The sequence below is a fragment of the Vitis riparia genome, chromosome 7 (assembly GCF_004353265.1).
Source record: "Vitis riparia cultivar Riparia Gloire de Montpellier isolate 1030 chromosome 7, EGFV_Vit.rip_1.0, whole genome shotgun sequence".
Taxonomy (NCBI): Eukaryota; Viridiplantae; Streptophyta; class Magnoliopsida; order Vitales; family Vitaceae; genus Vitis; species Vitis riparia.
The window spans coordinates 16,497,948-16,511,741 of NC_048437.1; the positions used below are offsets into that span (position 1 = coordinate 16,497,948).

The 13,794-nt window shown below is 31.9% G+C and overlaps 1 protein-coding gene and 1 pseudogene across 1 annotated transcript; one reads left to right on the plus strand and one right to left on the minus strand.

Moving 5' to 3' along the window:
• Window positions 1-1,059: 1,059 nt before the first annotated feature.
• Window positions 1,060-2,752, plus strand: LOC117918093. The gene is made up of 2 exons (XM_034834619.1): window positions 1,060-1,812; window positions 2,108-2,752. Exons 1-2 carry the CDS (start codon window positions 1,060-1,062, stop codon window positions 2,750-2,752), a joined length of 1,398 nt encoding a protein of 465 aa, XP_034690510.1.
• Window positions 2,753-10,211: 7,459 nt separating this feature from the next.
• On the minus strand, window positions 10,212-11,124 carry LOC117918094 (annotated as a pseudogene).
• Between the last annotated feature and the right edge of the window lie 2,670 nt (window positions 11,125-13,794).

The following is a 13,794-nucleotide window of genomic DNA, read 5'->3' on the forward strand; positions in this document are numbered from 1 at the left end:
CATCTTCATGTCCTACTTGTGGAACGTCAAGGTGGAAGGTAAACAAGGCAGGGGCAAGAAACACTAAGAGGATTCCTACAAAAGTGTTGTGGTATTTCCCACCCATCCCTAGGTTTAAGAGGATGTTTCAATCTCCCAAAATAGCGAAAGACCTAAAATGGCATGCACAAGGAAGAGAAAATAATGGTAAACTTCGACACCCAGTGGATTCCCGAACATGGCAACTAGTGAACCAAATGTGGCCTGAATTTGCTTCGGATTGTAGGAACCTTAGACTTGCCATTTCAGCAGATGGTATCAATTCTCATAGCTCCATGACCAGTAGGCATAGTTGTTGGCCTGTTCTCACAATAACTTACAACCTTCCCCCTTGGTTATGCATGAAGAGGAAATTTATGATGTTATCTTTACTAATATCAGGACCACGACAACCTGGTAAGGATATCGATGTTTATTTGGCACCATTAGTCGATGATTTGAAAACATTATGGGAGGTAGGGGTGAAAGCCTATGATGCACATCAACAAGAGTTCTTCACATTAAAGGTTATTTTGTTATGGACGATTAATGATTTCCCTGCATATGGAAACTTGTCTGGTTGCACCGTTAAGGGATATTATGCTTGTCCAATATGTGGTGAAGAAACAAATTCACGTTGGCTAAAACATGGGAATAAGAACTCATACACCGGGCATAGAAGATTTATTCCATGCAACCATCCATTTAGAAAGCAAAAAAAGGCATTTAATGGTGAACAAGAGTTTAGGTTACCTCCAAAAGAACTTACTGGAGATGAAATATTTACAAAGGTTGATATGATTCATAACTCATGGGGAAAAAAAAAAGGCTAAACAATGTGAATCCTTTGCTAATCCAACAAGTTGCTGGAAAAAAGAAGTCTATATTTTTGAACTTGAATATTGGAGATATTTTTATATCCGACACAACTTGGATGTCATGCATATAGAGAAAAATGTTTGCGAGAGCATCATTGGAACTTTGCTTAACATTCCAGGTAAAACAAAGGATGGAATAAAGTCTCGACTTGATCTTCTCGAAATGGGCTTAAGGCCTGACTTAGCACCAAGGTTTGGGTTGAAGCGAACTTATCTTCCTCCTGCATGCTATACTCTTAGTAGAAAGGAGAAGAAAATTGTATTGCAGACTTTAGCTGATTTGAAGGTTCCAAAAAGTTATTGTTCAAACTTTAGAAACCTTGTGTCCATGGAAGAGCTAAAGCTTAATGGTCTTAAGTCCCATGATTATCATGCACTTACGCAACAACTACTACCAGTAGCAATAAGATCCGTGTTGCCTAAGCATGTCAGATATGCCATTACAAGATTGTGTTTTTTCTTTAATGCACTTTGTGCAAAGGTGGTGGATGTGTCAAGATTGAATGATAGACAACAGGACATAGTGGTGACTTTGTGCTTGCTAGAGAAGTATTTTCCACCTTCCATCTTTGACATCATGCTTCATTTAATAGTGCATTTGGTAAGAGAGGTTAGATTATGTGGACCAGTGTATATGAGATGGATGTACCCATTTGAAAGGTACATGAAAGTCCTCAAGGGTTATGTTCGAAATCATAATCGTCCAGAAGGGTGCATTGCTAAGTGCTATATTGCAGAGGAAGCCTTAGAGTTTTGTATAGAGTATTTATCGGGCATGGATGCAATTGGGATTCCTTCTAGTATGAAAGATGAATGGAAATATGGGAAACCATTACTTGGTGGTCGTGCAATAACTATTCATGATTACAAATTGGTGGAGCAAGCACATCATTATGTTCTACAAAATACAACCATTGTACAACCGTTTATTGAGTAAGTGTCATATATGCGAATATTTGATTTTAAAACTCTAACTAATGTTTATACAAACCATGACTTGCCTATTTTTTCTTGATAGTGAACATATGAAATATTTGAAGACAAAATATCCTCATCAATCAAAGAGAGTGAAGTGGCTAGAGGATGAACATGTGCACACATTTAGTTATTGGCTTAGAAAAAAGGTATGAAACTATTCATACTCCCCTTAAAATTTAATGCTTACAAAATTTAAATGACATTAACTTACATATCATTAATGAACCTTATAGGTTTCAGATGACATAAGTAAGAAAGAACCTATTGAAAAGGAACTTAAGTGGCTTGCACAAGGACCAAGACAACAAGGTCTTACGTACCCTGGATATATCATTCATGGTTGTCGTTACCACATCAAGAACCGTGATGAGGCACGAGTCAACCAAAATAGTGGTGTTAGTATTGTGGCATCGACCATGCAAATTGCAAGTTCCAAAGATAAGAGTCCTGTGCTTGGTGACATGTGTTTTTATGGGATTATCACAGAGATATGGGACCTTGATTATAACATGTTTAACATTTGTGTTTTTAAGTGTGATTGGGTTGATAGCAAGAATGGTGTCAAAGTTGATGAGCTTGGTTTTACATTTGTTGATTTGAGCAAGATAGGACATAAATCAGATCCTTTCATTTTGGCAACGCAAGCCCAACAAGTTTTTTATGTAGAAGATCAAGTTGATCCAAGATGGTCTATTGTATTATCAAGGCCAAAAATGGAGTTGTTTGACATAGAAGGTGATGACACCATAGCCGACAATTATATGGAGCATCACCCATTTGCGAATGGGATGCCTAATATTAAGTCTTTTGATGAAGTTGAAGATTATGATGAAATTTGTATGCGTATTGATTGTGAGGGGATTTGGATTGAAAATTAAGCTTAATACTTTTTTTTGGTTGTGATTATGATTACTAAGTGTATTATGTGATTTTTGAGTTATTGTTAATATACAATATGATGCTCGACAATGTTATGTTTTTATTTTATTCTTGTCAAATATATTTTTATTATTATATACTTGCTAAGCTATTCTAAATAAATGTAGTTAGCATCATATTTATATATTTTGAATAGTTTGAACTTTCATTTGAGCTTAATTGATATGTAGTTAAATAAATGTTGCTTATATGTTGATATTATATGTTTAATTTAAGATTAGACAAGATAAAGCCATTACTCACTTATTTCATATTGATTCAACTTTTAAATAATTTAAGGGGTGATTGCATTGAAGGTTTCCATAGATTTGAATTAAAAACTTTAAATCAAAGTGTTAAACTACGTACTATGCAAAACAAAGCAAAAGGTTTTATGGGAAGATAGATTGAATCCACCAACCCATAATGAACCGGTTTGAAACATTAATAAATAACATATATGAATTAACTGTAAACATAATAACAACCTACCTTATATGAAGTTGATCTTCGTTAGGAGTCATCTAACAATGGAAAAATATGTTTTAATTGATAGTTGAATATTCTTATTTCCAACTGAAACGGTGTATGAATACCATAATTTTTATTTTCTTGCTCCTTCCTTTGTTTTAGGTCACTTGTTTATGCTAGAGAACAAAACTTTTGAGAGATAATTGATCAAGTTGCAATTTTTGTGTAATTGAATAACATTAGTTTTAAAAAATTCAAATAAAGTTTCATTAATGTGAATTTGGTGGATTTTTGACTTTATGTGAATTTAGAGAAAATCTTATTCAATTTATTTTACTTCAACGAATGTAGTCTTTGGTTTGTTATTGTTAACTATTAGTGACATTACTCCATCCTCAATATTGTGTAAGTGAAGCCATGATTAATACTTATATGCTTAATAGTAGGAAAATCAAACACCTTGCAATGCATCCTCAACCCACACTCTTAAACTTCATTTTATGAGTATTGCATCCTAACTAGAAACATGCATTCCAATTAGGACCTTATAACAGTAGTGACTAAAATAGATGTAATTTAACTAAGCTATAATGGTAGAATGTGTGTGTGTGTGTGTGTGTATTTATAAGATAAGTCATGGTAATTTTCTTTAAACTCGATGATATGTTGTTGTTGAGGTTTAGCAATAGATTAGCCTATTAATTTTATGCATATTTCATAATCAACATTTAAGATTAATTTTCATGTATTGCAAAGTTTGTACAACAATGATTTATTCATACTTATGAAATCATTTCGTAACTAATTTCTTTAGATTTAGTTGAGATACATTTTCAAGTGTTGTTTATTATTGCCTAATTCTGAATTATTTGGGAACTTGGGAGAAAAGTGCTACATTTTTACGGATGGCTCCACCAAGAAGAGATAAAAAGTAGGTAACTATTAAAATATCATGTTTTACTTTTGAATGTAAGATATATATATATATATATATATATATATATATATATATATATATATATATGTATGTATGTATGTATGTATGTATGTATGTATGTATGTATGTATTATGAGATTAATCATATTCTTTTGATTGTCATGTAGATGGATGAAAAGGAAGGAAAACAGAAGATTACTTCACCAAAAAGGTTAAGAGGCCCAACTTTAAAACCTGAAATTGCTAAAAAGAGAAGTGAAGGACTGAAAATTGACATTCAATATAATGATGATGGTGAGTGAGTGGGTGAGGGATATGTACAGCTTGTATCATACATGGGTGTGTTAGCACGAACCATGGTGCCAGTTTATCATACTGATTGGCGAGTAGTGCCTGTGGAATTGAAGGAGAAATTATGGGATTGCGTTAAGGTATATAGAAATCTATTGAAATTATTTTTCTATATTTTGTGTAGACTGACATGATTATTAAATAATCAATATCTTCTTATAAAGCATGTAGTAATCTAATGAAATTATTTTCCTTTATTTTGTGTAAATAATTAAGATCTTATATTTTAGGGTGCATTCTTGGTTGATGAGAATAGCAAAAACAACGTCATATCATCCATTGGGACTAACTTTAGGTCATTCTGGCACAGATTGACAAAAGAGTATATCCTGCCTTATAAGGATAAGCCCGAGTATCTTTTGCAGCCACCAACTGAATATAATTACATTCCAATTGAAGACTGGAGAAAGTTAGTGGCTAATAGGTTGTCAAAAGAGTTTCAAGTTAAATCAAAAAAAGGAAAAGAAAGAAGGGCAAAATACGTTTATATTCATCGAGTGAGTAGGAAAGGATATGTAGGACTTCAAGAAGAATTGGTAAGTTGAATTAGTATATTTTATTTTGTTGGACATTTACTTTTGTAAAGTTTAATTACTTCACTTTTTTGTTTTTTGATAGATGCAAAAGATAGGTTCGAGGAAACCTATTGATAGATGGATCTTGTGGAAGCTAGCAAGATTGAAAAAAGGTGAATATGATGAAGTTACGAGGCCTGTAGTGGAAAAGATTGTAAGTTGTCAAACCTATACTTAGTTTTAGTCAATTTCATTTGTTTTTTTTTATTTAATATGACTTTTGAAGTATCTTATATTTTTTTGGAGGATGAGTTGACAAAGGCTGTTGAGGAAGGGAAGATCACATGTGTTGGCCAAAAGGATATCCTCACTTTAGCATTAGGTACATTAGAGCATCCTGGACGGGTTAGAGGAAAAGGTGGAAAAAAAAAGACCAAACAATTCTTCAACACACCAAAACCCACAAAAACTCTTGAAGAGGAGGAATGTCAAAGGATGTTAATGGAGAAAGTCAAGAGCTTGGAAGAGGAGATCATTGCTTTGAAAGCTGGAAAAAAAGAACCCCTCACACCCCGCTCTGAAGTGAGCAGCACAAACATAAGGAAACAATTGTTGCAACATGAAGAAATAGGAGGGAAGACTCATGATAGTGCTCATGTGGAGAACCTATCAGCACAAGGGACTCAAAAAGCTTCTCCACTAACTCAGGTATATATGCCTTTTTCTAAGTTAAATTTATAAAAACAATATATAAAATAACTATAATGAAAGACTAAGGATTACAAAATATGTTTTTACAGGTTTATAAATGCAAATTAGCTCTTGAAACTAAAGATAACATTGTTGCATATGGAACTTATTTACGAGATTCACAGATTTCCATTGATGGTGCTGATATATTAGTGGTCATCCTTTACCCTCTTCAACCTAATGCACTTCTTCCATTCCCACTTTTTGAAAACATTAGGACAATAAGGGAGGGTGTTAGATATGAGGTTTTGTGGCCTATTGCATTTGTGATAAATGATGATGATGAGGTGAATAACGTTATACCCAAACTTTCAAAGTTGAGTTATATTTTCCTACACTCTTGGTTTCTTTATTTTTCAGTTTAATGTCATGCATCTATTTATGTGTTTAGGATGTTGGCAAAAGGAAGAATAAAATGAAGAAGATACAAGCATCCCCAAAGAAAATCAAATATGAGAATCCTAGAGATGTACAACTGTTTTCTAAAACAGTTTCAGCAATGTTGGAGGGTAAACCGGCACCCAAAGTTGACTTTCCAATCAATGTTTTTGGGATGAAATTTCAAACTTTCCTCTTGACAAGTGAAATGAATGATGTAATATCTGCAAAAGAGTTGACTATGAATTGCATATGTTTTCTATATTTGGTGAGATTTTGTTGTAAATCTTTATGTTACATTCATGATATAAATAAGTAGAAGCTGTTTTTTTTTTTTTTGTTAAGTAATTCTAAATTGGGTGATATTTCATTAGGTGGTTGCATGAACATCTGGATGAGACACTACAGGAGAAAATTATATTTATTCATCCAGGAATGGTGTCCAAGGCTGGAACAATAGCCCCACAAATTGAAAAAAGAGCAAGGTTCATTGCTGATCGCCTAATTGACTCCAAATTGGTAGACTTGGTTTTTCTTCCATATAACCCAAGGTAAGTTGTTAATCATAATTGTTTTTAATTTCTTAGCCTTATAAATGCTATTTATCTAAATTATATGTTAATATATTGTAGGTTTCATTGGGTTTTGGCTGTAATTGACCTCAAATCACAAATAGTCTACTATTTAGACTCACAATTGCAACAGCCATACCAAGATATAAAAGATATTGTGAACATGTAAGCCTACCATAATTTTAGTTTTCATATCTCAAAACGAACACTAATGTAATCTTATTTTTTGTAGGGGGTTTCGAATTTTTGTATCTCAAAAGAAGAAAGGATCTAAAAAAGAGCTCAAGTGGATGGTTGTTGAGGTTACATTTTTTTTTTCTCCTAAACTTTTTGAAGACTTACCTACATTTCAGTTGCTTTCTTGAATGAAAATTTACTTGATTTTTGAAATGTAAAGATTCTATATGGCTTTCTCTCACATGAATATATACCTATATATATATATATATATATGAATTTTCTTAGTTTATAATTGTTTTTGTTATTATTTCCTATTTCTAACTTGAGTTGAGAAGGATACCATATATGTTTGTTTCACTACCTTACGAAAATATAATCTAAAATGCTATGAATACAATGCACTCATATGTCCATTATTCCACTATTGATTAATGAAGTAGTACTAAAAAAGAACAAACCCATTTTTTCATGTGATTGAAAGATTTATGATCCATTTTTACCTTCTACAATTAATATTTCAAGAAATAGTAATAGAAACTAGAAGAAAAATAGTAAAATTTTTGTTAAAAATGCATGACTAGAAGACTTTTTTCAATTGTATTATGATGTGGAAGATCAAACCTTAGAAAATTCAAGCATAAAAAAATTAACATATACATAATTAGTCAATTTGAAATGTTGGTCATAGGAAGAACAATTATTACATTTTGATCACTATATCCATAGCATTTACAATCCTTTAGAACAATTTAGATGTGTGTGTGGGTAAGGAAGCAATGGGGATCCTTTAGATAGCTTTGATCATGTTACTTAGGTGTGAGTTGTTCTTTATATCTTTCTTTTAACCTTAGTATGTCTTATATACATCCTATATTTAGTTTAGATGTTTCTTGTAAGGCACAACCTCTCTCTCTCTCTTTCTCTCTTTAATCAAAACTCTTTACTCTTTTGTCCATCTTCAATCAAATTGTTCATATGTAAAACATTTATTCCTTATAATTACTAATTGCATTTCTCTTCTATAATGTCAATCTATGAGATGTAAAATGAGGTTAATACTACATATTTCCAAATATATTATCGATAATTGCTCTTGAAGCTTGATTGATTTACCTTAATGAAGTCTTCAAAGTCATGATCTTTTCCAAGGGATATTCTCACATAGACGTTAACTATTATATTTTTTTAAAGTTAATCACTATTCTTAATAAATATAATTAATCATTACCTTTATCTATTCATTTTTTTTCTCTCCATATTTCACATTTACATGTTATTGTACATTCTTATATTTTACCTAATTTAACCCTCCAAGTTGTAAACATGAGAGCTTAAGGTATTATGCTAGACATGTATTGAGTATAATTTAGGTGCAAATTTTACTTGAAACTAACATTATGTCATTCATTCTTTTTTTAAATTTAAAATGTGAATGATGAAAAAATTGACCAAATTTATATGATGTCATATTTGATTGTGAAATTTTGTTGCTATAATTTTGCTCATAGGGGCCCAAACAGTTGGATGGTGTCATGTGCGGATATTTTGTCATGCGATACATGCGAGACATAATTGCAAATAGAAGTCTCATAACATCTCAGGTTTATCTGCCTATGTATTTTCATAAGTACATGAGAACTTATACATATATTTAATGTTTCACAATAACATATTTTCTCTTGTCATATATTTTAGTTTGAAGGAAAAAAAACCTATTCACGAGCTGAGTTAGATGAAGTGAGATCTGAATGGGTCTCATTTTTTAGCACTCTTATCTTAGACCAAGTATAGTGGGTATGTTAATTTATAATTTTTTAATAAAATTTCAGACATAAATTTCAATTAATGTTGCATCTTTTCTCTTTGCAAGGTTTCAGGTGACATTTGCAGTTGTTGCAATTTTGAGATGACAAGATCATATGTAAGATCTAATTGTCATGCATAGATGCTGAAGTTTTGGATACTTTTGGGTACATACCTATATCTTTTAAAAGATACATTTGATGAAAGTACTAATTCATGTTTTTTTTTTATTATGTATGTTTGTTGGATTCTTTTCGCATAAATTTTGGTACATGTTAATATCATTTTAGTAAAATTTCAAATATAGACTTAAAGTAATGTTGTTTTTTTTTTTTTTACTTGCAAGAGGTTGGGTGGCATTTGTAGCACTTGCAATTTTTAGAGTATAAAATCATGTATAAATTCTTGTTATCATGCATAATTATTTAATTTTTGGTTCTTTTTTAGTAAATATCTTATATATATATATATATATTTGATAATAGTATAAGATCATGTATACTTGTTAGGTTGTTTGTGGATACATTTTGATATATTTAGGATACATATTTATATCTTTTTAATGAACTTTCAAACACAAATATAAAATAATGTTGTTTTTTTTCATACTTGGAAAAGATTAGGTGACATGTTTAATATACATTGGATGTAGATTTTATGAATAAAAATGGATACATAATCTATCTAAAGCATATTTTACTTGGCTGTCTTAGTAATGCTACAAAATGAGTTTAACCTTGCCTTTTGTTAATCTTGCAGGTTCATAGAAATGTTATCCAACATAAAGGAAAGTGCCACTCTTCCTCTCCATTGAAATGGTGTTCACCATGGAAGGAAAGCTCCTCTTATCAATTAGTTTTTGGTTTGCCAATGCCATAACAAGTTAAGGTTAGCTCCTTGCTAGTGATTAAATTTGAGATTTCAAAATTTTCAAAGATCGTATCAACCTGAATTTGGTTTAGGAGTTGAATGTCTTAGTCCTACATGGTATGCATTTTAAATAACACATCTTGTCTTTCATTTCACATCCATGGATTTGAGGTTGTAAACATGTTATCAAAATCTAAAGCTGCAGTCCTAGAAGTTGTCCCAAACAACAAAGGGCACTCACAACCAAGTAAGTTGAAGAATAATCTTTCAATGCATTTCTCTTTGGTTATTAATGTGTTGTAGTACAAATTAAGGTCATAAGATAAGTACATTATGAATTTTGTATATACAAACAATGGTCTTTGCTGATCTGATAAGATGTCTTATTTGTTGCACACCATCATGTTATTACTACAGATCATTCTTCTTCTCTGTTATAATAAAATAGGATCTCTTTCAAAGATGGAAAGGTCAATTCACCTCGAAACTTTCTTGCTAGTACCCACTTCGAGGTTGGTCATAAAAATCAAATGACTCTCTTCAATCCTCCATTTGTATATGGTTTTCTCACCTTTTGGACTTCAACTGCTTCTCAAGTGCCATCTTCTAAGTCATATATCAAGCAATCTAAATCAGGAACATACCTTGATTCCTTCATATGCCCAATCAAATTTTCCAGAACTTGATATATCCCCTCTATTTTGGGGACCTCATCCCCAACAACAAAACTATAGACATGATTTCCTACCTCGACCCAGCTCCTACCAGTCTTCTTCTTATTTCCCATTCTTTTCATCAACTTTCTCAGCCTTACAAACTCCCCCACTTACCATCAGCTGCATATATATTTGATAGCATCACATAAGTCCCTGCCATATTAGGCCTCAGATCCAATATCCTGTGAGCAGCTAATTTTCTGGAATTGGGAAACCTGTGTGCTTTACAAGCTCCAAGAAATGGCCCCCAAACGCACTCATCAGGCTTGAATGGCATGCTCTCTATGAGTTCATAAGCTTCCTCAACTTTCCCAGCATGTCCTAGCAAATCCACTTCACACCCATAAATCTCTTGGTCTGGACTAATTTTATAATCACCCACCATTAATTTAAAATATCTCAAGCCTTCATCTACAAGTCCAGCATGACTGCAAGCACTAAGAATGCCCATAAATAAGACTCAGTCAGGCTTAATATCTGACTTGACCATCTTGTCAAACAATTCAACAACCTCTTCTCCATACCCATGAGTCCCATACCCAATCATCATGGTAGTCCAAGAAACCAAATCTCTACGAGACATACCCCCAAAAACTTGGTGCGAATCAGCAATATTTCCACATTTGGAATACATGTCTATAAGGGCATTAGACAAGGCCAAATTCCCATCAAGGCCTCTTCGAATAATCCTCCCATGAATCTGTTGTCCACAATTCAAAAATGCTAAGGTCACGCGGCAGCCATAATGTTGGTAAATGTGAAGCTAACTAAGATAAGAAGAAATAACATGTAGGATAAATCACTCAAAGAGGTTATATCCGAAGTCTCAGAAGAATTTGACACTGGTCGGATAAATTTTATACTTAAACTGAATATAGAATGTCTACCCACCTGGTTTGAGTGAAAATCTAATGTCCCTAAAAGAGAAAGTGCCCCAATCTCTGCTGGTAGCAAAGACAACACGTTATTCTTAAAACTTGAAGCCACAACAACTAGATGAATATCAAATATAAAAAGATTTAAAATGAAAGAAAATCTACATACACCAGACACTCCCAAATATCTAAATTTTTTTGCAACAAGGAATGAGAATATGACCCCATATAAAACTCTGCAAGGGAACAACAGCCCTTTATTGATGCTGGTATTGATGAAATTCCTGCATAACTCAGATGCACATGTTTCATTAGAAGAGTTGAGAGAAAATAGTTCAGATAAAAGAGTATACTTAAAAACCACTATTAATTCCTCTAAAACTTTACATACATACTGGAAAAACCTTGTAGAGACTAGATTCACTCACTGTTCTGATGAAAGTCAAGACGAATGAGACGTGAAAGCCTTCCAATATTCTCTGGCAAGCCAGTCAACAAGTTTCTTGCTGTGAAAATAGCAAGCAAACACAGTTTTGAGAATACTTTAAGTATATTTAAACAAAGAATCAGATATTGGTGGCATCAGATAAAGGACTATTTACATGTCTCAGTTGGATTGGATCTTTCATATCCCGCGATCAAGGTGTTCCATGTGATCAAATCCCTTTGATTCATTTCATAGAAATATCTATTTGCTTCAAAGAAACAACTACACCTGCAATACATGTCTAGTATAGAATTCATGACAGGAAGATTGGATTCAAACCCATGTTTAGTCACTGTTGCATGCAGTTTTGGACTAATTGAATCGAGTTTCTCACTATGAGTGGAATTGGATGAAAATGAGTGGTAGATAGTAGTCATGAGTGGATACATCTAGTGTTCTAATCTTGGTTTAGAACTATGTTTTGGATTATTTGATAATAGTATAAGATCATGTATACTTGCTGGGTTGTTTGTGGATACATTTTGATATATTTAGGATACATATTTATATCTTTTTAATGAACTTTCAAACGCAAATATAAAATAATGTTGTTTTTTTTTCATACTTGCAAAAGATTAGGTGACATGTTTAATATACATTGGATGTAGATTTTTTTTCATTGAATTTTTAATAAAATTTAAAAAATAAATATAAAATAATGTTACTTTTTTCTTTCTTGCCAAAGGTTTAGTGACATTTGCAGTGCTGCAGTTTTTAGAGGAGAAGATCACGCATAAATTTTTGTTATCATGTACAGCTACTTGATATTTGGTTATTTTTGGGTAAATATCTATTCTTTTTTCATATATATTTGACAAGATAACAAGATTTTATATAGTTGTTAGGTTGTTTGGGAATATATTTGGATACATGTTTATATCCTTTTATTAATCTTTCAAATATAAACATATACTGATTTTTTTTTCTTACTTGCAGAAGATTTGGTGGCATTTGCAGCAATTACAACACTTTTGAAGGCACAAGATCATGGCTACATTATATTTATCATGTATAACTATTGGATTTTTGGGTACATATTTGCCTTTTTTTGGATGTATGTGAGATAATATAAGATTATGCAAGGATATTAAGGTTTTTTTTTTTTTTTTTGTCAATATATTTGCCTACATGTTCATATTTTTTTTTTAAGTATATTTTATACATTCATGTACTTTATATATATATATATACACACACACAACAGGTCCAATTTTGATGCAGATTATTTGGGCAACAGGTTAGGTTGTTGACATGTTCCATATGCAACCTTGATATGAAATAAAACAATTTCCTTTATATGGATAAAGAAATCTTGACATAAAAGAAATTGTATTCCTTGACATAAGAATAAAAGAACCTTAACATATTAAAATTTCAACTTTGAAAAAAAAAAATAACAAAAAACATTCTTGACATATGTGTAAATTAAATTTAAAAGCATATAAAACAACATTGACATATATCATACTTAAGCTTAACATATATTGAATATAATCTTGACAAAACAATGAGTTAACCTTCACATATGTTTAACCTAACCTTGACTAAAGTGGAAGAAACATTTTAACATATGTCATATTAATAAGATTCCTACATTGATAGAAATAAGGTCTACTTAACATATGCATATGTCAAGCTAGCTTTTATCATTTCTTGACACTGGCATAGACGACATATGTGAATATTGATCTACCTTAACAGATATACCTTATCTTGACGATGAAAAACTGTCAATGAAGACCTTTTTTCTTGTAGTGGTTTTTTTGGCTTGTTTTATGGGCTCTCCATTGCATGTTATATTAAGAATAAAATTTGAGGGAGAGATTGCAAAGGACTTGCATTGCTAACCATCTTTGGTTTGTGATCCAATTGTTGAAGAAATGGAAAATCAAGGGAAAGACCAACAAAGTCATCATAGACCAAACAATGATAATTCTCACATGTCTAGATCAATGAGAGAATATATGCATCCTCAAAGGATAGGCGTGGGATCTTGTATAATTCTTCCTAATGAGCCTATTGTAATAAAAACTTACTTGGTACCACTTTTCCCTCAATTTCATGGAATGGGGAATGAGAATCCTTAAACTCATATAA